Genomic DNA, 26152 nt, shown 5'->3' on the forward strand with positions numbered 1-26152 from the left:
AGTGACACTAAATGGCTGAGTCATGAAAGGAAGTAGTACAGTCATGCCAGGTGACTGACCAGAACTCCTTTCCTACCTCTGTACACACATTTTATAATTATGCCTCATTTAATCTCCCCCTCCATTCAAAGTGCCCTTCAGAACTGGTCAGCAGGGAAATCAATTTCTAGAATGAGACTTTTATTAACCACAGGGTGGATTCTCATACGTATGGGATCGTTAATATACTGCCCTGCTTGAAGCCTAGTAGATTCTTCTTAATTCTATTAATGATCAGATTTTAAAATGTTTTCCTCTTTATATTCATAAAGTACTTCAAATCTTGTTTGACTCAACAATGAAGAAAAAGTCAGCAGCAAGTCCTAGGGAATGAGTATAAAGAAAAAGCCATCATTTACCACTGAAAGAAAATATTTCTTAAGTTTAAACCAAAGTAAACAAGAAGCAGATGACAATGTATGGTCGTAATAAAATTTTATTGAGAAGCAGTACGATAAATCCTTTATAGAACATAGAAATACATACAATTCCAGCCCTTTCCAATAAATGGCAATGTAACATTGGCGTAGGATTCCTGAATATCCCAAATGCTTTGTTTTGTACCTGTTGGAGAGAAGCAGTTCTTCTACAGCTTAACAACACAGAAGTGGGGTGCTCTGACCTATTTAGGGTGGGCAGCACTGGAGACAGAACTCGGCATGAATAAAGGAGGACTACAGATGAGTTCAAGTGGCTGAAAGAGTAGATGAATAAATGTTCACTCTTCTCATCGTGTATTTCAAACTCAGTCAAGAGAAGGCAAGGCATTATAAAATCAGACACAAATTAACTTGAGGACATAAGAGCAAAGCATATCTCTCAATTAAGTTATACAGGGACGCTGTAATAAAAGAGAGAAAATAGCCACTTTTACCAAAATCTCTGCCTACCATGAAGGCTTTTGATGCCAAGTAATTGGAACTGACATCAAAGATGAAAAGGGAGTCAAATGACTCTAAGGATTAAAGACTGACTTCTTGATGGGACCACAGATCAATAGGATTGATGTAAATAATTGATGTGACACTCACAGAAACACACGAGAGGATAAATGAGAGGATAAATGAATACTGCCTGACACAGTTTTAAGGTTTTACTACCTAGTTTTTACATAGAGATAAAAGATACTACTGAGTTTTCTGGAAAGCAATTTTGAGAAGTTTTTCATTTTGTTTTGCTTTTTTAACAAAGAGAAAAATATCTGAGGGAAAAATGATATAACAGAAACAGAACTGAAATGATGCCTCTTCCTTTCAAAACTAAGAAAACTAGTATAAAATTTCAGTTTCTTCCATGCTGTTAGGTTATTAGTCTGAGTTTTATACCCTTTGCCTGAGTTTAAAATCCTATCAAACTTTCTGCCTCATAAACATAAATAAAACAAACAATGGCACAAGTATAAAATCTTGCCTGTTTAATAACTGAAACTTAATGTCAATATTGATAAATTTGCTAATGGATGACAGTAGCTAAACTGCAATCGAAATACACATAAGAATCTTACTCAAAACGTTCTACTCCCTGCCTTGATGTCTTCCTGGAGTTAAACTAATTAAGATGTTTGGTGAAGCACTGTGATCACTGTCCTCTGGTTAGTAGAGAGTGTTTTTTGTTCTTTCTCCCTTGGTTAGTAAATACAGAAGCTGAAAGTGCAGGTACGTATAGTAAGACATGTAACTAAACCACACGGGCTCTGTTCTTTCAAGTTGGACACCCAGCCAAAGGCAAATTAGCTTTACGGTGAATGCTGACCCCTTTGATCTGAAATGCTCACGCTCAAGAGAAAGGCAAAGCTGGCACATAGCTTACCAGCAGCACTTCAAAATCTGAGAAGCACAAGGTTGTCCTGACTAACACAAGTCACAGAGTAAGCTAATCCTGGGAACTGAGCCAGTGGACTGTGTCTTAGATCCCACTGTCATTAGCCTTTAAAGGGTCAGGCAGTTTCCAACAATATTAGCTATTTTGGTGCTACATGGAAAATAATAGGGGATTTCTACTCACAGGAATCAACATACACTCAGTGGGAATTTGGTTCAAAGTTCCAGTTAAAAATAGCATATTTTTGTGACCCAGAGAGCTGTGAAATAGGCACATTTAAAATTCTTAGACCCTGTTTTTTAAAGTGGCGAAATGTTTCAAAATCAGTGGATATACACAGAAAAGACGAAACAAGCCTGGGAAAATCAGCAATGGAAGGAGGAGGAATGGGAGCTGATAAGTCAAAACATTGGTATGGAATTTAAAGCACCAGGAATTCTTCACCTACCATATAAATAACCGATCCTGAGGGCTCAGAAACTGATGAGTGTTAAAGCCTAGAGTATGCAGAGACAAAAGCTATTTGTTCTAAGAACGATCACTGGGTAATACTGTCTCAATAAACAGCATTTCTATCAAAAGCTTAGCGATTCTGCCATATAGCATCCTGTCCTCCCTCTTTAAACAAGTAGAATGCTCTACTATCTAGTGAAAAGACCAACATCTAGATAGATAGGAAGGAAAATATCTGATGGCTTGTACCAAGCAGGCAACACTTTACAAAGCACAGTCTTTGCAAGATAAGTAGAACACAAGTTAAAGTTTAGAAGGTCAGTCAGAAAGGGTGGACTCAAATCCTGGGTCATAATATATTCACACATAGAAATCTCATTTCCTGATCTTACTAATTCCAAAGAAGGAACACATTTATATTAAGTAATTCCAAAACGTATTAGCTTATCTGGAAAAAACAAACTTTTTGTTAGTTTATCTTGAAATAACCATCAAATCATAATTTTCATATAACGACCATCCCATTTTAGAAGTTTTTGATAAAGGCGTTGGATTATAGAGCCTGAATGCTCCCTAAAAGGGGCAAATTTGAAAGTATGTTTAGGTAAAGATTGTGAATTTGAAAAATGGTGCTTAGGTCCCTAGCCCAGTTGACAACTTTTCCAAATTTTGTCCCCTTTCATAATCAACCACTTAGAGAAAAGCAAAGTCATAAAACTGTTATTAAAATACTAAAGAGAAGAGGTGGAGGGCACTATCAAACAAGAAGCATGTCTTTATCTACATTTAGTTTCTTTTAAATATTTTTAGAACAGTAACAGATGATTATATTCATAAGCTTAAGTAAGAATACAATTGCCCCTAAGTTCTGAAATATATGCAAATATGCCCTCAAAATACTATACATATCACCTACCTTCCCTTTAGAAGAAACTGAAGTTACTTAAGATTTCCTTGGATACTTTAAAATAAAAGTCAATAACAAAAAGGAACTGAACTAAAGACATATTCTGAAAAAACAGTCAACTAAATTACATACAGAGCCTGACTCTATTGTTGCTTTAGCCAAGGTTTGATAAGAGAGGTTCATGCAGTGAGGCGCAGAGGGGGAGCTTTCCTTTTACAGTTCAAATGCGGGGAACCTGGCTTTTGTGGGCACTAGGAGGTCAGCCAAGAAATATATTGTTCCAGCCATTCCTGAAGGAAAAGAAAGAGTCAGAAGTTATTACACCAAAAGATGGTATTTTTTATAGAGTGGCTTCATTTTGCATCATAAACAACATGACAATGTAATTTATACGATTTGAATGAAGTAGGTGTCTGTTTTTATATGTTGCAGCTCATTAGAGGGGAACACTAGTAAGGTGCCCAGCCTCTTTATGCAGGTAGGAGACAGGAGGGGGAGTGGGGCCAGACTGGTTTAAGGCACGGCCCTACCATCTACCATATGTGAGCTCCTTCTTCATGGCCTGACTTCCCTGTTTGAGCCTCAGAGATCTCATCTATGACATGAGGATAATAATACATATTTCTGATGAGATGATTTATGATGACATCTACAAAATGCCTAGCATGTGCCTGGCTCCATAAACAGCAGTCATCATAATTACTACTATTGGATCCACAGTGGTCTGGGTGCTAATGGATTTTTAATACTGAACTATCATATTAGGAAATAAAGAAGTAGTTTAAGAAATAACTATAAAATTAACTTGATAAAATGCAACATATTACTAAGGAGAGAAGTGGATGCTGATATTATAAGTCAAATAAGTAATGTGTGGAAAATACCTTCAAAGAGGGAGAAGGGGGTGTCTGGTGTCCGGCATCCGTGTTCTCCATAATCTAAGCACCATTCAGCAAACTAAAAACGAGACCAAGTTAAATTATTGAAATGACTTCTTCTAGAGACTCCTAAAAGTTGACAGAGGTTGTCTCTAAGATTTACTCTGAAAAGTCAAAAACTATTCTCAAGGCAGGGAGAGGGTTTAATCCAGAGAAATGGATGGTCTAAAAAGAAACTACAAAGCATGGGAGGAATTTAATGAGCTTCTGAGTCACGTCTCCAGGGCTATCAAAGAAGAAAGGAACAAAACCACCTTACAGCTTCCAGCAAAACAACATCCCCCACCAATGCTGTTGAGTAGAATTATATCCTTTAAAAAAAACAAAAACAAACACCTAATTCAATTGAATGGTTTTTCTTAAACTGTGTCTGTTCTATAGACTTATGGTTTAAAAAAATAAATGAATTAAATCAGATTAACCAGAGCCATTTCTGCAAAGGTGTGCTGTGTTTGGCGGTCCTGAATCCTACCTTACAGGCCCTGTACAGGTACTTCGCATCCTGCGTGAGGCTGTACAGCGACAGGAAGGCGTAGGCATTCCCTGCAGTGCCGTGGCACAGCCCATACCCCTTCTTCAGCAAGCCGTACTGCCAGATCACGTCCGCACACTGATAGGCATCATTGAGATACCGTTCTTCTTTGAACACCTGCAGAGTCAAGGGACAGAGTTTAGTATAAGGGATATAAAAGACACTTCTATTGACCTTCCTTCCTGATAGGAGACAAAAGGAAATGGGAAAAGGGAGGAAGAGAAAGGGAGGTGGCTTAGTAAGAAAGGGTAAAGAATTCAGAGACACAGAGATATGTTATATTGGTGGGGAAAAATTACAATAATTTATTAGCAATTTTTGTTTTTAAATACATAACTGGACATGATCTCGTCTATATGATCTAAGTTTTATATGCATGTGTGTTTGTGTTGTTGCTGTTTTTTAGTTGCTAAGTCTTTTCAGACTCTCTGTGACCCCATGGACTGCAGCCCACCAGGATCCTCTGTCCATGGGATTTCCCACATAAGAATGCTGGAGTGGGTTGCCATTTCCTTTTGCAGGGGATCTTCCCAACCCAGGGATCAAACCCATGTCTCCTGCATTGGCAGGTGGATTCTTTATCATGGAGCCATGGTGTTTGTATAACTGAATGTTACTGGCGAAGTAGCCTTATTTACTTGCAACTTGCTATTATCCTTAGTCACTTTGCAAAGGATAAACACTATTTTCTCTGTAACAATGATGCTCTTCACTATTAGAAAGTTTCTTTATACCCTGAAGAAGAAACTGTTTATAAAATTGATTATAAACACTATACTTTGTCAGAAAAATAGAGATACATCTTTACAATCTTTGTGACCTCCTAACTCTTGATTAAAGATGTGAAAAATACATGTGTGTGTGTTTGTGTGTGTATTTTTTTCCCATGCCATATGTAGCTTGTGGGATCTTAGTTTCCCAACCAGGGACTGAACCCATATCCTCTGCAACAGGACACAGTCCCAACCACTGGACTGCCAGGGAATTCCTGAGAAATATTTTCTGAGTAGATATTTTTAATATCTCATTACAGTATAAAAGTAGAGCTAGACAGTTTAAAAAAATTTTTGTATTATATTTGACTTTCTGAAGGCAAAATCTGAGGGCTTATTCAGACCGTAAGATGCCAGAGACTATTTAGAGTCTATAAAACTGTCATTTGTAGAACACGTACCAATGAACATCAATATCTTGGTGTACTTCCATTTTTCCCCCCTCAAATAAAAACCTTTGCTTCTTTGATTATGGCTCTGTCATAAAATACTTTTTCAGAAGTGATACTTGCATTTTAAAAATTATGGTGAAATATATGTATGAAAGTTACCATTTTATAAAGTGGACAGTTCAATGGCATTAATTACATCCCCTGTGTTGTTTCAAGATGGTTTAAGAATAGGACGGGCAGACCACTTTCTCCCCCACAAATTCATCAAAAGATTGTGTGAATGCTGAGCAACTTCCACAAAACAACTTCTGAACACTGGCGGAGGACAACAGGCAGAAAGGCAGCCCATTCTCTTGGAAAGGAGGTAGGACAAAATATAAAAGACAAAAGGAGAGACAAAAGAGCTAGGGATGGAGACCTGTCCTGGGGAGGGAGTCGTGAGGGAGAAGTTTCCATACAGTAGGAAATGCTCTCACAGGTGGGTCCATGGGGAGTTTTGGAATCTCAGAAAGCAACATAACCGGGAGAAAAGAAAAAAACAAACAAATCACAGAAAACATGCCTAACTGCAACTGCGGAAAAGAACTAGCCCATGAAAGGCTCCAAGTGGAAGTGAAAGCGAAGTCGCTCAGCTGTGTCGGACTGTTTGCGACCTCGTGGACTGCAGCCCACCAGGATCCTTGTGGACTGTAGCCCACCAGGCTCCTCCGTCCATGGGATTCTCCAGGCCAGAATACTGGAGTGGGTTGCCATTTCCTTCTCCAGGGGATCTTCCCGACCCAGGGTTGAACCCAGGTCTCTCACATTGCAGGCAGACGCTTTAACATCTGAGCCACCAGGGAAGCCCAACCTAACCCCTAATGCACAGTCTGGCCTGCTCACAGAACAAAGGATTGAGGGAATACCAAAGTACAGCTAGCCCCCTGCACACTGGTCCCTCCCCGCCCAGAGGCAGAGAGGCAGGCTTGAGCCAGAGGCAAGGGCCTGCTGCAACCTCAGCCACAGAGATGGCATCTTCCACCAAACTGTGAGCAGGCTCCCAGCTGCTAACCAAATCTTCCTGAGATTCTGGATGGCTGACACCTGCCAGGAGGGTCACAGCCTGAGATCAGGTCTACAGAGGAGACATACAGCACATCTGAGATGGAGTTCTTGTGGCACACCTGGGAAACCAAGAGGCCGGGACCGGGGAGGTGATTAAGACGCATGGCCCACCTTGGACAGTGCACTCACCAAGAACCTGGTCATCTGAGCTGCCCAGATCTGGGAAAGGGCACAAAACGCAGGCCCAACCCACAGAGACTGAGCCAGAACTGTGTCTGAGTGTCTCCTGAGGAGGTATGTGGCCTGCTGCAGGGACAGGGGCTCTGGGTGCAGCAGACCTGGATATGGCAGAACTCTAGGAGGAGGTTGCCAGTAACCCCACCAAAGAACTACCAGAACTTACACAGGATTGCGGAAAGAGATTCTTGGACGGCACAAATAAAATCTTGTGCACACCAGGACCCAGGAGAAAGGAGCAGTGACCCCATAAGAAACTGACCCAGATATGCCCATGAGTGTCCAGGAGTCTCTGGCAGAGGTGTGGGTCGGTGGTGGCCTGTGGCAAGGTTGGGGGCACTGAGTGCAGCAGTGACTGCATCGGACCTTTTGAAGGAGGTCACCATTATCTTCAAAACCTCCACCATAGTTTGGCTTCAGGTCAAGCAACAGAGAGGGAACACAGCCCAGCCCACCAACAAAAGCCGGATTAAAGATTTACTGAACATGGCCCCACACATCAGGACAAGACCCAGTTTCCCCCACAGCCAGTCTCTCCCATCAGGAAGCTTCCATAAGCCTCTTATCCTTATCCATCAGAGGACAGACAGAATGAAAAGCACAATCACAGTAAACTAACCAATCTGATCACATGGACCACAGCCTGGTCTAGCTCAATGAAACTATGAGCCAGCCTGTAGGGCCACCCAAGATGGACGGGTCATGGTGGAGAGTTCTGACAAAGTGTGGTCCACTGAAGAAGGGAATGCAAACCACTTCAGTATTCTTGCCCTGAGAACCCCATGAATAGTATGAAAAGGCAAAAAGACAGGACAGTGATAGATGAACTCCCCAGGGCGGTAGATGCCCTATATGCTACTAGAGAAGAATGGAGAAATAACTCCAAAAACAATGAAGAAATGGAGCCAAAACAAACACAACACCCAGTTATGGATGTGAAGGGTGATGGAAGCAAGGTCCGAAGCTGTAAAGAGCAATGTTGCATAGGAACCTTGAATGTTACGTCTATGAATCAAGGCAAATTGGAAGTGGTCAAACAGGAGATGGCAAGAGTGAACATTGACATTTTAGGAATCAATGAACTAAAATGAACTGGAATGGGTGATTTAACTCAGATGACCATTATATCTACTACAGCGGGCAAGAATCCCTTAGAAGAAATGGAGTAGCCATCACAGTCAACAAAAAGAGTCCAGAATGCAGTACTTGTTTGTAATCTCAAAAACGAGAGAATGATCTCTGTTCATTTCCAAGGCAAACCATGCAATATAACAGTAATCCAAGTCTAGGCCCTGACCAATAATGCTGAAGAAGCTGAAGCTGAATGGTTCTATGAATACCTATTAGACCTTCTAGAACTAACACCAAAAAAAAATGTCCTCTTCGTTATAGGGTCTGGAATGCAAAAGTTGGAAGTCAAGAACTACCTGGAATAACAGGCAAATTTGGCTGTGGAATACAAATAAACAGGTCAAAGGCTAACAGAGTTTTGGCAAGGGAACACACTGGTCATAGCAAACACCCTCTTCCAACAATACAAGAGAAGACTCTACACATGGACATCACCAGATGGTCCACACTGAAATCAGATTGATTATATTCTTTGTAGCCAAAGATGGAGAAGCTCTATACAGTCAGCAAAAACAAGACTGGGAGCTGACTGTGGCTCAGATCATGAACACCTATTTGCCAAATTCAGACTGAAATTGAACAAAGTAGGGAAAACCACTAGACCATTCAGGTATGACCTAAATCAAATCCCTTACGATTATACAGTGAAAGTGACAAATAGATTCAAGGGATTAGAACTGATAGACAGAGTGCCTGAAGAACTATGGACAGAGGTTTGTGACATTGTACCAGAGGCAGTGATCAAGACCATCCCTAAGAAAAACAAATGCAAAAAGGCAAAATGGCTGTCTGAGGAGGCATTACAAATAGCTGAGAAAAGAAGAGAAGCTAAAGGCAAAGGAGAAAAGGAAAGATATACCCATTTGAATGCAGAGTTCTAAAGAATAGCAAGGAGAGATAAGAAAGCCTTCCTCGGTGATCAATGCAAAGAAACAGAGGAAAACAATAGCATGGGAAAGACTAGAGATCTCTTCAAGAAAATTAGAGATACCAAGGGAACATTTCATGCAAAGTTGAGCACAATAAAGGACAGAAATGGTACGGACCTAACAGAAGCAGAAGATATTAAGAAGAGGTGGCAAGAATACACAGAAGAACTATACAAAAAAGATCTTCATGACCCAGATAATCACGATGGTGTGATCACTCACCTAGAGCCAGACATCCTGGAATGCGAAGTCAAGTGGGCCTTAGGAAGCATCACTATGAACAAAGCTAGTGGAAATGACAGCATTCCAGCTGAGCGATTTCAAATCCTAAAAGATGATGCTGTGAAAGTGCTGTACTCAGTATGCCAGCAAACTTTGCATATTGAGTCTTCCAATCCCAAAGAAAGGCAATGCCAAAGAATGTTCAAACTACTGCACAAATGCACTCATCTCACATGCTAGCAAAGAAATGCTCAAAATTCTCCCAGCCAGGCTATAACAGTATGTGAACAGTGAACTTCCAGATGTTCATGCTGGTATTAGAAAAGGCACAGGAACCAGAGATTAAATTGCCAACATCTGTTGGATCACTGAAAAAGCAAGAGAGTTCCAGAAAAACATCTACTTTTGTTTTACTGACTATGCCAAAGTCTTTGACTGTGTGGATCACAACAAGCTGGAAAATTCTTAAAGAGATGGGAATACTAGACTACCAGACCTGCTTCCTGAGAAATCTGTATGCAAGTCAAGAAGCAACAGTTAGAACTGGACATGGAGCAACAGACTGGGAACAACAGACTGGTTCCAAATCGGGAAAGGAGTATGTCAAGGCTGTATACTGTTACTCTGCTTATTTAACTTCTATGCAGAGTACATCATGTGAAATGCTGGGCTGGATGAAGCCCAAGCTGGAATCAAGATTGCTGGGAGAAATATCAATAACTTCAGATATGCAGATGACACCACCCTTATGGCAGAAAGTGAAGAACTAAAGAGTGTCTTGATTAAAGTTAAAGAGGAGAGTGAAAAAGTTGGTTTAAAACTCAACATTCAGAAAACTAAGATCATGGCATCTTAGTTCACGAAGTGATGGTCCCATCACTTCATGGCAAATAGATGGGGAAGCAGTGGAAACACCAAGAGACTTTATTTTGGGGGGCTCCAAAATCACTGCAGGTGATGACTGCAGCCATGAAATTAAAAGATGCCTGCTCCTTGGAAGAAAAGTTATGACCAACCTAGACAGCATATTAGAAAGCAGAGACATTACTTTACCAACAAAGGTCCGTCTAGTCAAAGCTACGGTTTTTCCATTAGTCATGCATGGATGTGAGAGTTGGACTATAAAGAAAGCTGAGCGCGGAAGAATTGATGCTTTTGAAGTGTGGTGTTGGAGAAGACTCTTGAGAGTCTCTTGGACTGCAAGAAATCCAACCAGTCCATCCTAAAGGAAATCAGTCCTGAATATTCATTGGAAGGACTGATGCTGAAGCAGAAACTCCAATACTTTGGCCCCATGATGTCAAGAACCAACTCACTGGAAAAGACCCTGATGCTGGGAAAGATTGAAGGCAGGAGGAGAAGGGGATGACAGAGGATGAGATGGTTGGATGGCATCACTGACACGATGGACATGAGTTTGAGTAGGCTCCAGGAGTTGGTTATGGGCGTGCTGCAATCCATGGGTTTGCAGTTGGACATGACTAACCGACTGAACTGAACTGATGTTGTATTAATACAACCATCACCATTATCTATTTCTAAAACCTTTTCAACATCCCAAACAGAAACTCTGTACCCATGAAGTAATCATTCTCAGCCTCCTAGCCTTTGGTAACTTTTACGCTACTCTCTCACTATGAATATGTCTATTTTATATATCTCACATTACCCATCACAGCAAGTAAGTGGAGTTATACTGGATCTGCCCTTTTGTTTCTGGCGTGTTTCACTTGGCACCATGTTTTCAACGTTCATGCATGTTGTAGTATGGATCAGAAGTTAATTCTTTTTTAGGGATAAATCATATTCTGTTGCATGTAGACACCGTATTTTGCCCAACCATTTATCTGCTGATGGACACTTGGATTGTTTCCACTTTTTTGGCTACTGTGAACAATGCTGCTAGGGCACGCTGGTGTACATATACCTGTTTGAAACCTCATTTTCACTTCTTTTAGGTATATACCAAGGAGTGGAATTGCTTGAGCATATGTTTAATCCTGTGTTTAATTTTTTGATGAACTGTCAAACTGCTTTTTATTGTAGCTGTACCATTTTATATTGCCACCATCAATGTCCAGGGAGAATCCTTTCTATTTTTAATTGAGCTCCTGGGATATTTATCTTGTCTTTGCCACTAACACTATAGATCTTGGCTACTCTACCCGTCAAGTGAAGTGGTTCCCTGTTCTGTGAAATAATGTGTGCTATGGTATAAAAGGATACTGTGAGAATGAATTATAACTCACATAGCCAAATGAGGTTAGGTCCAACAAATGGTTTGTCTATGTATCCTTGAAGAATTATACAGGAAACTAATTAAGGTGATAGAATTTTATACTCTGTTTGCTAACTTCTCTCTAAACATGAGAAAGCTCGTATTACCTTGTAGGCCTGAGTGAGCATGTAGATTACCCCGGGAGCACCGTGGCACCAGTGGATCAGCAGATCACGACTGTCGTCCACGCAAGGAGGGTAATTGCCTGAAGGGAATTTCAGTTGGCAGACGTAGTCTACACTGGGCTTGACCAAATTATGTAGCTTCGCATGGCTCACTTGAAGGCTGGGCTAGAAACAAAAATGAGAATTATTAGTTTTGCTGAAACAAACAGTCCTTTTTAACGCTCCAAGTCAAAGAGTTAGTCACTCAGTCCTGTCAGGGATGGGTTTAAAAAGAGAGGAAAAGATGACCAAAATGAATTGGAAGTCATTAAATGGTTTTGGATTCCAGCCAATTTTTTCACCTACTGGCACAAACCAAAATTAGGCTATCAGTTTACATCTGGAACCTTATATACATATTATTTTCAATATTTATTTTTATCTAGATACATATAAAAATGTCCAAAGCCAATGCTTAAGAATGTGAGCTAAGAGAAGTTTCCTAAGGTCTTAGTACCTTAAGCACACTTTAAGGACCACAAAGAGATGCATTAGATAAATCAGGTACAACTTTCATCTAAAGTAGTAGCAGTGTTTAGTTGCTAAATCATGTCCAACTCTTCGAGACCCCATGGACTGTAGCCCATCAGGCCCCTCTGTCCATGGGATTTCCCAGGCAAGAATACTGGAGTGGGTTGTCATTTCTTTCTGCAGGGAATATTCCCGACCCAGGTACTGAACCTGGGTCTCCTGCATTACAGGCAGATTCTTCACTGACTGAGCCACCAGTGAAGCCCATTTAGAGTAATGGTGGGTGATATTTCAAACAGAAGATGCTAACAAGTTGGGAGACCTAGGATCTAAATCCCCAATTGGTGTGACTCTAGATTAAGTCTTTCTGCAAAAGATTTGGAACTGATACTTATGAAGGCTTATTTAGATACAATAATGAACAGAATTACAGGATTTGGTGTCATATGGCATATGAGCCTATACTTTTGATATAATTTTTAGTTTTGGTCCTGGTCCTAATTCAGTGTACCTCATACTTCTTCTTTTAAACAACAAATGCAGTGCTGTCTTTGCCAGGCAGGGGCCGGGCATTTGGGGTGGGAGGGAGGCAGTGCTGTGAAGTCAGGCAGGAGGCAGTGGTGGCAGGGCATGAGACGATACCGACCATAGGCTTTCATGGACACTGAACATGCACTAAGTTCTGCAGACACACTCAGATTCCACTTTATGCAAAGAACATTGTTCAAGCGCAGTTTAAAGTGTGAGAGCTGAATGGCTGGATTCTCCTCAAACTTGCAAAAGTTCTCAAAATGGCCTAAAAACTACATTTCATGTTGATACTTATGCACCTATCAGAATGGACTTTGAGGATTAAAAATTAAATCATTTCAAATAGATAATAATGTACAAATGGAAAATGCAATACTTGGGTTTCCAGATTTCTTATTATAACCAAATGCATGGAAGCCGAGGGTAAGACACCTCCTGATGATCTGCTTCGAAGAAAGGTCATGAAGCCATCGTCACTGACACGTATGACTCTAACTCACCTTGGCACATCGAAGTTGTTCTTCTTTCCTGAAAACTTTGAAGAATCTGTATTTACTTCCGGAAATAGAGAGTCAGTGAGGGAAGTGTGCCAGAAAAAAGAATTTAAGCTTAAAATGTCAAAACCCCTAATTATATAACTCTGATTTGAGAAGTGCAGAATAAACGTCACTGCTGGTCTCTTACTGTCAGTAACACTCCAAGTATGGTTATGCATTCAAAAGCAATAATAAGGTTTTATTTTTCAGCTCTGCTGTTCTTGTTTAGTTACAGGGAAATGACAGGTGTGAGGTTGATTTGGCATTATTACAGCTGCTCAACCAGCTATGGGCATTTATATCCAAGCTCTCTTGTTGAATGTATTAACGAAACATTTTTTGTTATGTTACACTGTAGTTTGGGAAATTGAGGTGGGGGGCACCTTTACCATCATTAAAAATCAGTATTCTTTTGCCATGAATTCTTATTCTTAAGCACAAGTGCCGATATCTCCTTCAGCAGAGCTAGACAAGCCCCTGGAAATGATGCTCTCATGAGGAGCCCTCTTCTGACCTCCCCTTCCAGGTTATGCTTGCTGTAATACTCTATTTGCCCTCGGTCTATCTGGCTTTGGCTGATGTCTCCCAACAGTATTAGCACCAAAGAACTGTTGAACATGGCATGTGCTGTGCTTAGTCGCTCAGTCATGTACAATTCTTTACAACCCCTTGGACTACAGCTTGCCAGGCTCCTCTGCCCATGGGGATTCTCCAGGCAAGAATACTGGAGTGGGTTGCCAAGCCCTCCTCCAGCGGATCTTCCCAAACCAGGGATCCAACCCAGGTCTCCCACATTGCAGGCAGATTCTTTACCATCTGAGCCATCAGGGAAGCCCCAAAATACTAGAGCGGGTAGCCTATCCCTTCTCCAGGGGATCTTCCCGATCCAGGAATTGAACTGGGATCTCCTGCATTGCAGGAAGATTCTTTAGCAGTTGAGCTACCAGGGAAATCCCGGAACATGGCATATTCAGCTATTTTTCAGGTAAATTACACAAAATCCACTGAAAAGGCTCCTCAGTTTTGCTCTCTAACTGCGCTTTAGGCAGCAGATCCTTCCTTGTTTTCTACTGATTTTGTTCTTACTCCTGCAACTTGATCTTTCAATGGGTTGTACGTTATAATGAGGAGCAGTATTAATTCAAGGCATCTGCTGAAAGAGCAGAGCAGAGCAGAGGGCACTTCATATAGAAGAATAGGTCAAAACACTTACTCTGCACAAGTGGCATGAGGTGGGCAAGTATGGTCACCTACAAATCAAACATCATCTCAAAGCACAGCGCCTTTTACGCTAATACACTTCAAATACACTTTGGCAAGTGCTGTTGTTATTAAGTCATTGCATTGTGTCTGACTCTTTGCAACCCCATGGACTGTAGCCTGCCAGACTCCTCTGTCCATGGGATTTCCCAGGCAAGAAACTACAGTGGGTTGTGATTTCCTTCTCCAGGGGATCTTCCTGACCCAGGGATCGAACCTGTATCTCCTGCATTGGCAGGCAGGTTCTTTACCATTGAGTCACCAGGGAAGCCCTTGGCAGGCACTACTCTTGTTTATCTAGGCCAGGTAATTACCAGAAGAGTGATGAAGCAGTTGACAGAATGAAAAAACTGAGCTGGAGCACCTGTCTTCTCACCCTAGATAGTACCATAGGAACCACATTCTAGTTTCATTGTTACCACCTCTTACCTGCATCAGGTAGTAATAAATTCCTGCCAGGCCATGAGCAGCCCCCACGTAATATTCTTGGTACCATTCATACATCAGTGGAGTCTTTCCTGTGAACCTTCTCTTTCTAGCTAGATCTTCTCCAGAAGTTAAGACTGTTTCACAAATCTACAGAGAGAAACCCAACCAGAATAAGGAAAGAATTAGAATGGAGACAAGGGATTTTTGCTAACAGGTACTGGGGAACATGACAAGTTAGACATCACCTTATGGCCATGAATGGGCACAGTTTGACTCTGTACTCAGAGAAGCACATGGGATTATTCTGGCCCTTATCTTCCTCTGAATGGCCCCTGAACTCTCAAATGGAGTAGCTGGACTTCTTACTCTGAGTCACTCCCTTCAGTGTCCCACAGCACCCCATGTGAAGCTGGTGGTGCTGGGATCATGCCTGACCTTCAGAGGTCAAGATACACCTTCCTGGCCAGCTACCTGGGATGTGCCAACAGGGAAACCAACAGTTTAGGCAGATAGGAAGTGGGGTCGTAAAGAGACGCCAGAAAGCACAAAACGTGGTACCTGCTGAATATGGCTCTGAGGAATCTTTTCCTCTCCAAAGTTCTTATTAACAAACAGGAGAGCACTGATATAGCCCATTCGTCCATAGAGCATCTCACTTGGAGCATGGGGATCAATCTTATTTAAGTGAATTAGCCTGGGAATAAAAATACATGCCTAAGACAATGTGAAAGGGATTGAATAGAGATAGTTACTTAAAAATAGTACAATTAAAACACACACATACAAATATATACAGAGAGTTATATATATACACACATATGTGGGATTATTATAATATATAAAATATAATATTTAAATATATTTATATAAAATATAATACTTAAATATATTTACATATAACTTACAATAGTATACTCTAAATATTAAGTAAGCTGGGCCAGACCATAAAGGGGTAATCAGGGGTCAGTGATTAACCATCAACTACATTTCTTTTCTTCAGTTCACTGACAAACAAGAAATTCAAAGAATGAAGGACACATGATTATGGCTGGGACCACCTACAGTTTCCCTAGCCCCTCATGGCAGTATACCTGGAGACCAGCAATTGATATCCGAGAAGCCAAGAACTACTGGCTATTATAACATTCAGTCTGAAGAAATGACAAAAGTCAACACTCAAAGGGCCATCGTTTCCATAAAATGCAATGCCTGCTGCACTTTCCTGGTTTACTTCTGAAATGTGTCATGTGGCCTGGCTGAAGTGTTTGTACAGCAGCCTGACCCACCACTACCAGTTACACATACAAACAGCACAAGGGGATCAGTCAGGCTCCCTGCTTCCTCGGTCTCCCAGCATCTGGTCCTTCCTTTCAGAAATAACCCTGGTTACCAATTTCTTGTATATTCCAAGAATTATTTTATGCACAGATAAGAATACATAAACTTATTTATAAACATATTTCCCCAAATGTTTCATGACTCTACTTAACAATTCATCTTGACAATCATTCCTGATCAGCACACACAGAGTAATCTTCTTTATCATAGGTGCATAGTATTCCATTGAATGATTATAACTTATTAGTTCCCTATTGATAGACTCAGTTCAGCTTCCCCCCCAAAAAAGTTATTTTTGGTTCTGGTCCTAGGCGAGATGGACTAAGCCTATACCATCCTGCCTCTCACAGCACATGTAGGTCCAGAACCTACAGAGAATGAGTGAAGCTCTTTGAAAACCCTGAAAAATAAAGAGTAGCCGGCAGAATGCGGATGACCAGAGCTTGAAGTACTGCCAAACCAGTGGTGAGTTTACCACATTTTCCCCTCTGATATTTCCCTGGCCTGAACTCAGTGCTGCTTGAAGCCTGGAAGTGTGCATCAGTGGGCTGAAAGAGTCCTGGAAGAAGCCCTTCAGTTCTGTCTCAGAAAAGAAGAGGAAAGGGAACTCTTAATAGCAGAGAGTGGTAAAACACTTCATTTTTCTGTTCACTCCCCAGGCCACAAGCAATCTCATGCTGGCAGCAGAAGTGAAGGCAACTGGAGCCCACAGGGGCCACAACTCTGAGAGAGGGACCTGTCCACACATCCTGGAGAGGCTGTAGTCCCAGGAGTGTTGAGGGCGCAGGAGGCCCTTTGCCTCACTTCTCTTTCCAGCCTCCCATCACTTGAACCTCCAGATACAGACACAATCGTGGGAAGTGTGTGGCTGAGTAGGGTAACCAAAGCCTCATTTCTTTCTGGAGAATCAAAAAAGGAAGCTCCAGGGAACCAGAAAGCAGGTGGAGTTCACAAAGGGATAAGAGCTAAGAGAAGCAGCTATACTTGTTGTCTGAACTCTGACAATGAACTTTTTTTTTCTTTTTCTCTTTTGGTGAGGGGCAGGAAATATGACAGTGAGGGAAAATGTCCATGCTATTTTACATTTTTCATCACATGAAATTTTGACAGCACATCTCAATTATCCCTAAATTATCCTACAAGTTCAATGTGAGATCATTTTAATTATTAAAATGATTTAGGTTTTGATGAAACTTGACAAAATGATTTTAGTATACCAAAAAAGCATGGAGGGAGAGAGTCAGGGGACTTCTGGAAAAGAGGAGTAATGAAAGGACATCAGTCTTACCAAAAAAAAAATGATCTTGTCATCAGGTAGCTTATGATACTAAAGATGCTATTTAATCTCTATACTTTAAATTTCTCAACTATAAAATGAATGATGCCTTCCAATTTAAACATTTATTTTTAAAGCAGTGAAGTATAAATAATGCCTGCATATATATTATCTAACTTTAGTCTACATACTAAAAATGTTTAATAAGCATTTGAAGTAACAAAAAAATCATACCCCTAGAGTGATTGGTTATATCTCAAATATTTTATAAAGAAAGCTGAGTGCCAAAAAATTTGATGCGTTTGAACTGTGGTGTGGGAGAAAACTTGAGAGTCCCTTGGACTGCAAGGAGATCAAACCAGTCCATCCTAAAGGAAATCAGTCCTGAATATTCATTGGAAGGACTGATGCTGAAGCTGAAGCTCCAATATTTTGGCCACCTGATGCAAAGAGCTGACTCACTGGAAAAGACGCTGATGGGAGGAGACGGGGATGACAGAGCATGAGATGGTTGGATGGCATCACTGACTCAATGGACATGAGTTTGAGTAAGCTCTGGGAGTTGGTGATGGACAGGAAAGCCTGGAGTGCTGCAGTCCATGGGGTCACAAAGAGTTGGACACGAGTGAGTGAACTGAAGTATTCTAGTAAAGAATCAACATTCAGAGATACCTGGCACTTCAAATAACTTTATCAAAATTTACACCAGAGGATTTGATAACATGGGCAGAAAAGAACGTTAGGAAATATTGGTGGAGTGAGTGGTGAAGATGGGTGGGATATTTGGGAGATGGTACAGGCTCCAGCCACTGTTTGATGAGTAAGATCCAAGAAGGATCAGAGGAGGATGTGGCTTTATCTGAGCCACAGAACAGGGCAGAGGACTAACTGTGTGTGAGTCTTCTTCCTAATAAATGTTTGTACATTTGGTAGAGTTTGCTTAACTGCTTGTGCCTTCACTTACTCAGTGGTAAAATGAAGGTCATAGCTGAGAGGGTGCACAGCCCCCTACCTCTGATTTCTGGAGGCCACCAGTATCTACAAACAACAAAGACAAACAGTAAAACAAGAATCTAACAATTGCTACCACCAGGCTATACATCAGTAGATAGAGTCCTAGCTCTGAAAGGAAGGTACTTGTGAAGAGAAAACAACTCTCCTCTCCTGAACCCTCCCCAACCACCTCCACAAGACCGTGGTGGGAGGGGAACTCTTAGGATTAAAAATGAAGAAGACACACTTTAATAAGCAGAATGAATTGGTTTTTTTGTTGCTGTTTACAGCAGTTTTATTCACAATTACCAAAACTCAGAATCAACCAAGCTGTCCATCAGTAGGTGAGGTGGAAAAGCGAACTGTGGCGCATCCAGAGGAATGAGATGACTTTAGTGAGTAAGAAGGGCTGACAGTTATGAAACAATAACTGAGAAAAAGTTAGGCAAGCATCCTTAAAGTGACCTACTCCCCTATAGGAAAGAGAGGTTTGCAAGAGCTTGGCTGGTTGCAGTTACTGACAAAGTTAGAGTTTCCATATTTATACCTCAACAAATGGAGTCATCTCAATCAAATTGGTTAAACATGCAAATGCTGGCTCATGCATTTCTTTTCTATTACAAACACAGGCATTAAACTCTCAGTGGAATAATGGCTATCAGTAATAGGGACACAGTGGTCAGAGGTTGCTTTCAATTTTCTCGTAATACCTTGCTTGATTTTTTCCCTCTCCAATGCCAACAGGGTTATCTGATCTATAACCACAGGGTGGTTGTTTTCTACTTTAATACTCCCCCTCATCCCCACAAATCGCTAATAATTTTAAATAATTTAAAAACATTTATTAAGAAAAATTTTATTTTTTTTCTCACTCCAGAACTGGAAGCTCAGTAATGTTGAGAACTTAATAAATAAAATCTGTTAACTAGATACAAACTCAACTGTTGCAGTAAACAGAATAAACATCCCAGAGTTTTCATAAGAATTTATTATAAAGTATTAATATAAATGCATCAAACTATATAGAATTTAGAGATAGAAAAGCACTTTTGATTTTTGTAAAGGGTATTATTGAAAGAACTATTCAAAGAGTGAAATCACTAGCAATTTTTTAAATAAACACTGCTCTATGGAAGTTACTAAAAACAATTACTACATATTGCATTAACTCCAATGATGTTCTCATCTAAATAAAATGTGTTTGAACCACTGAATTAGAAAATACCATTCTTTTACTTGCCATTGTCATGACCTGTATCACACTAGGTATGTGCTTGGTCTCTCAGTCGTGTCCGACTCTTTGTGACCCCATGGACTGTAGCCCACCAGGCTCCTCTGTCCATGGGGATTCTCCAGGCAAGAATACTGGAGTGGCTTGCCATGCCCTTCTCCAGGGGACCTTCGCAACCCAGGGATCCAACCCAAATCTCCCACATTGCCAGCAGATTCTTTATTGTTTGAGCCACCAGGAAAGCCCGGTAGCTTCCACAAGGAACCACTAGGTGGCGATATATAATTAGCACACCAATTATTTTGCAACCAAACATTTGGTTGTTCAAAGGAGACGGCAAGTACTTATTTTCAAATACTTGATAATCAAAGTACTGTTCAGTGCATCTCATTATAATGAGTACTTAAGAAGGAAGTACTTAAGAAGGAAGTACCTCATTTTTTTATGGATTTGAATTCATTAAAACTCACTGCTGCTGCTGCTGCTGCTGCTGAGTCACTTCAGTCGTGTCTGACTCTGTGCGACCCCATAGACGGCAGCCCACTAGGCTCCCCCGTCCCTGGATTCTCTAGGCAGGAACACTGGAGTGGGTTGCCATTTCCTTCTCCATAAAACTCACTAGTTGCATTTATTTAACTGTGAAGAAAGCTGAGCGCCGAAGAATTGATGCTTTTGAACTGTGGTGTTGGAGAAGACTCTTGAGAGTCCCTTGAACTGCAAGGAGATCCAACCAGTCCATTCTAAAGGAGATCAGTCCTGGGTGTTCTTTGGAAGGAATGATGCTAAAGCTGAAACTCCAGTACTTTGGCCACCTCATGCGAAGAGTTGACTCAATGGAAAAGACTCTGATGCTGGGAGGGGTTGGAGGCAGGAGGAGAAGGGGACGACAGAGGATGAGATGGCTGGATGGCATCACCGACTCAATGGACCTGAGTCTGAGTGAATTCCGGGAGTTGGTGATGGACAGGGAGGCCTGGTGTGCTGTGATTCATGGGGTCGCAAAGAGTTGGACACGACTGAGCGACTGAACTGAGCTGAACTGAACACAGTGTTCATAGAGCACTATTTACAATAACCAAGACATGGAAGCCACCTCAGAGTCCAGGCATAGATGAATGGATAAAGAAGATGTAGTACATATATACAATGGAATATCACTCAGTCATAAAAAGGATGAAATGATGCCATCTGCAGCAACATGGGCGGACCTAGAGATTACCATACTAAATGAAGTTGGGCAGAGAAAGACAAACATTATATGGTATCCCTTATGTGTGGAATCTAAAAAATGATATCAACGAATTTATTTACAAAACAGAAACAGTCTCACAAACACAGTTAACAAACATATGGTTACCAAAGGGGAAAGGGTCAGGGAGGAATTAATTAGGAGTTTGGGGTTAAAATATAAACACTACTATAGATAAAATAGACAATCAACAAGGATATACTATGTAGCACAGGGAACTCATATACATACATACATATATATATGTATGTATGTGTGTGTGTGTGTGTGTGTGTATATATATATATATATATATTTAATCATTAAGTCGTGTCTGACTCTTTTGTAACCCCACAGACTGAAGCCCACCAGGTTCCTCTGTCCATGGGATTTCCCAGGTAAGAATACTGGAGTGGGTTGCCATTTCCTTCTCTAGGGGATCTTTCTCATCCAGAGACTGAACCTGTGTCTCCTGCTTAGCAGGCAGATTCTTTACCAATGAGCCACCTGGGAAGCCCATGTGTATATAAAATCAAGTATACGTCAATAAGTGCTTCCCTGGAGGCTCAGACAGTAAGAATCTGCCTGCAATGCTGGAGACCCAGGACTGATCCCTGGGTCAGGAAGATCCTCTGGAGAAGGGAATGGCTACCCACGCCAATATCCTCGTCTGGAAAATTCCATGGACAGAGGAGCCTGGTGGGCTGCAGTCCATGGGGTCGCAAAGAGTCGGACACAATTGAGTGACTAACACACGCTATACTTCAATAACAATTAAAAACAAAGTCAGAAAGAGATTAAAACAATTACTAAAATTAGGACTTTTAACATCATGCTTTAGATGCTATATTATTAAGACAAAATGAAGAAATGATAGCATTTATCGATCGTAATGGTTATTTTATGTGTTTTCAGAAACTCTCAAACCCAGAAGCACATCATTGCAGCTCCCTGTATTTGTTTTGCTATGTGGATATTAATAGCAACTGATCTTTAGAAGAGACAAATCATTGAAATGTCACTGAAGCAAGAATAAAGACATAAAAACAGGATAATTCTGTTCCACTACTAGCAGTATTTCCCCAGAGTGTTACTGGGAAGAGTTTTTGCCTTTTATCATCAAAAGGTTTGTAACTTTTAAAAAAGAAGTCCTTTTCTTATTCATCACTACAAAAGAGAAAGGGTATACATCTTCTGACCAGAAATCCAAAGTTCTTTGTCACTCTAAGTACTAGCTTGAAAGCATGCTGTGTGTGAGGGTAAGTCACTTAACTGGGCACAAAACAGGCAACGCTCTTTATTCGTGTAGTAGCACCAACTATCTCTGTGTAGAAGGGAGGGAGAAGACAGTATAAATCAAGCAGTGGAAGAACCAGCACTATTTGCTATCTTCCTCTCCACCTGCCTCAGCCAACTGCCGGGCAGTTTTGAACAAGCACACACACGTGTACACACATTCCTTTTGGGGAGTCACAGACCCCTCCAAGAAAAGTACAGTATATAATTTAGGAGTTTTCTATATATCCCCGGAAGCCCTAAGTTTCTCAAGATCCCAAAGCTAAGAAGCTCTACCTTAAGGAAACACTGATTTCTTTAGATTTCAATTCGTCTAAGGATTAATCCCAAAGTCCCTTTGGTTTCTAAAACTCAAACCATGGTTCTGGAAGACTGCTATATTAAGAAAATATAGGAATGGTAAGCTGAAATACATGCTGGCAGTGGAGTACATGGATGGCACATGGAGAATATGAATGTCTCTGGACACAAAAGGACTGTGTGATGAGAGGAAGAAGGTTAGGCACAAAGTAAAACAAGTAAGTGGTGGTGGTTTAGTCACCAGGTTGTGTCCAACTCTTGAGACCCCATGGACTGGAGCCCACCAGGCTCCTCTGTCCATAGGATTTACCAGGCAAGAATGCTGGAGTGGGTGCCATTTCCACCTCCAGGGGATCTTCCTGATCAGGAGTCGAACGCAGGTGTCCTGCACTGCAGGCAGATTCTTTACCGACTGAGCTACCAAGGAAGCCTCCAAGTTTAATAAACAAGTGAGCAGGTTTATTATATAACTGATGTCATGTCATCAAGTAATTTTGGATTTCCTGAAGTTAAACTGAAAAGACTTTGAAACTTTTCTCTTAAAAGGGAGGAGATGTGAAAGTAATTTATAAATAATTCTGTTTCTTTTTGGTCTGCGATGAACTTCAGGAATCTAAAAATAATCAAACCTGAGGCCCAAAAGAGGTAATTTCCTATCATACGCCTGCATTCTATATTTTTAACCTTAAGTCTATAAATAAAATATTGCTGAAATGTCATAAAACAAAAAATGATATAAATAACACTTTTAATACCAAAGTATCAAGAAAAAAGAAATTTTATTCTAAGTGTTTTATAATAAGCCAATATTAATAAATGGTATTATTCCCCAAAGAGTGTTTCTTAGAACAATAGACCCTAAGATGTCCTAAGGTGGCCTAAGAGACAACTGTGGCAAATTCTGCTCCCTACAGTCACCTGAGTTTCCCCTGTGTTTAAAAGCTACTAAAGACTCTCAGTAGCCAGTAAATGCATGTAACTTTAATTAGTATTTCCACACTGCATCTGAATACACAAATCTTGTTTTCATTTAATGCCTCATAACATTCGTCACTTATGAAACTATTACTGTTTGGCTGTACATATTTTGAGATAGGTTGACATTATATGTAGAATTTCAGTTCAGTTGCTTAGTCGTTTCCGACTCTTTGTGACCCCATGGACTGCAGCATACCAGGCCTCCCTGTCCATCACCAACTCCTGGAGGTTACTCAAACTCATGTCCATTGAGTCGGTGATGCCATCCAACCATCTCAACCTCTGTTGTCCCTTTTTCCTCCTGCCTTCAATCTTTGCCAGCATCAGGGTCTTTTCTAATGAGTTAGTTCTTCGCATCAGGTGGCCGAAGTATTGGGGCTTCAGCTTCAGCATCAGTCCTTCCAATGAGTATTCAGGACTGACTTCCTTTAGGATGGACTGGTTAGATCTCCTTGCAGTCCAACGGACTCTCAAGAGTCTTTTCCAACACCACAGTTCAAAAGCATTAATTCTTCAGTGCTCAGCTTTCTTTATAGTCCAACTCTCACATCCATACATGACCACAGGAAAAACCATAGCTTTGACTAGATGTACCTTTGTTGGCAAAGTAATGTCTCTGCTTTTGAATATGCTCTCTAGGTTGGTCATAACTTTTCTTCCAAGGAGCAGGCGTCTTTTAATTTCATGGCTGCAGTCACTGTTTTCAGTGATTTTGGAGCCCCCCAAAATAAAGTCTGTCACTGTTTCCATTGTTTCCCCATCTACTTCCCATGAAGTGATGGGACCAGATGCCATGATCTTAGTTTTCTGAATGTTGAGCTTTAAGCCAACTTTTTCACTCTCCTCTTTCACTTTCATCAAGAGGCTCTTTAGCTCTTCTTTGCTGTCTGCCATAAGGGTGGTGTCATCTGCATATCTGAGGTTATTGATATTTCTCCTGGCAATCTGATTCCAGCTTGTGCTTCATCTAGCCCAGCATTTCTCATGATGTACTCTGCATATAAGTTATATAAGCAGGCTGACAATATACAGCCTTGACGTACTCCTTTCCTGATTTGGAACCAGTCTGTTGTTCTATGTCCAGTTCTAACTGCTGCTTCTTGACCTGCGTACAGATTTCTCAGGAGGCAGGTCGGGTGCTCTGGTATTTCCATGTGTTTAAGAATTTTCCACAGTTTGTTGTGATCCACACAGTCAAAGGCTTTGGCATAGTCAATAAAGCAGAAGTAGATGTTCTTCCGCAACTCTCTTGCTTTTTCGATGATCCAACAGACATTGGCAAATTTGATCTCTCGTTCCTCTGCCTTTTCTAAATCCAGCTTGAACATCTGGAAGTTCATGGTTCACATAGTGTTGAAGCCTGGGTTGGAGAATTTTGAGCATTACTTTGCTAGCATGTGAGATGAGTGCAATCGTGTGGTAGTTTGAGCATTATTTGGCATTGCTTTTTTTTGGGATTGGAATGAAAACTGACCTTTTCCAGTCCTATAGCCACTGCTGAGTTTTCAAGGCTACTACAATTTATTTTTATGAAACTTAAGAATGATTTATTGAATGAGACTTTCTTGCAAACCTCTAAAGCAGAGGGATCCTCAGCAAATAAAACCAGAAATACTAATGCTATTCTAACAATAATTTATAGGAATGAAGAGTGGGAATCAAAACCCATGGTCAATTTGGAGATGATCACTCATTAAAATCTTGGATCCACTTGAAAAATGGGCTAAACCTTTACCAAAGAAGATATACAAATGGTGCACTGGGATGACCCTGAGGGATGAGATGGGGAGGGACGTGGGAAGGGGCTTCAGGATGGGGGACACATATATACCCATGGCTGATTCATGTCAGTGTTTGGCAAAAACCACTTCAATACTGTAAAGTAATTAGCCTCCAATTTAAAATTATTAAAAAAAATGGCATGTAAGTATATGAAAAGATGCCCCTCAACATATGTCATCACAGAAATGCAAATTAAGACAATGAGATACCAATACACATCTATTTAAATGGCCAAAATTTGGAACACTGACAACACCAAATGCTGACAAAGATGGTGGGAATGCAAAATGGTACAGCCCTCTGGAAGACAGTTTTTTCCAAAACGAAACATAGTCTTATCATCAGTTCAGTTCAGTCACTCCGACTCTTTGCGACCCCATGAATTGCAGCACGCCAGGCCTCCCTGTCCATCACCAACTCCCAGAGTTCACCCAGACTCATGTCCATCGAGTCAGTGATGCCATCCAGCCATCTCATCCTATGTCGTCCCCTTCTCCTCCTGCCCCCAATCCCTCCCAGCATCAGAGTCTTTTCCAATGAGTCAACTCTTCGCATGAGGTGGCCAAAGTACTGGAGTTTCAGCATTAGCATCATGCCTTCCAAAGAAATCCCAGGGTTGATCTCCTTCAGAATGCGCTGGTTG

At 41.0% G+C, this 26152-nt stretch overlaps 1 protein-coding gene across 3 annotated transcripts in view; it reads right to left on the bottom strand.

Annotated features, from left to right (window-relative positions):
* Positions 1–457: 457 nt before the first annotated feature.
* Positions 458–26152, bottom strand: part of LANCL1 (LanC like glutathione S-transferase 1) — a 49418-nt gene continuing 23723 nt past the window's right edge. For 2 of the 3 annotated variants that reach the window (XM_010802267.4, XM_010802266.4), the window contains exons 5-10: positions 15646–15781; positions 15088–15234; positions 11804–11986; positions 4631–4807; positions 4105–4177; positions 458–3510 (exon numbers count right to left, since the gene is read on the bottom strand). In XM_010802267.4, the coding sequence (XP_010800569.1) occupies positions 3434–3510; positions 4105–4177; positions 4631–4807; positions 11804–11986; positions 15088–15234; positions 15646–15781 (793 nt within the window). In that variant the 3' untranslated portion in view covers positions 458–3433. 3 annotated transcript variants of the gene reach the window in all.

The sequence above is a fragment of the Bos taurus genome, chromosome 2 (assembly GCF_002263795.3).
Source record: "Bos taurus isolate L1 Dominette 01449 registration number 42190680 breed Hereford chromosome 2, ARS-UCD2.0, whole genome shotgun sequence".
Lineage (NCBI taxonomy): Eukaryota > Metazoa > Chordata > Mammalia > Artiodactyla > Bovidae > Bos > Bos taurus.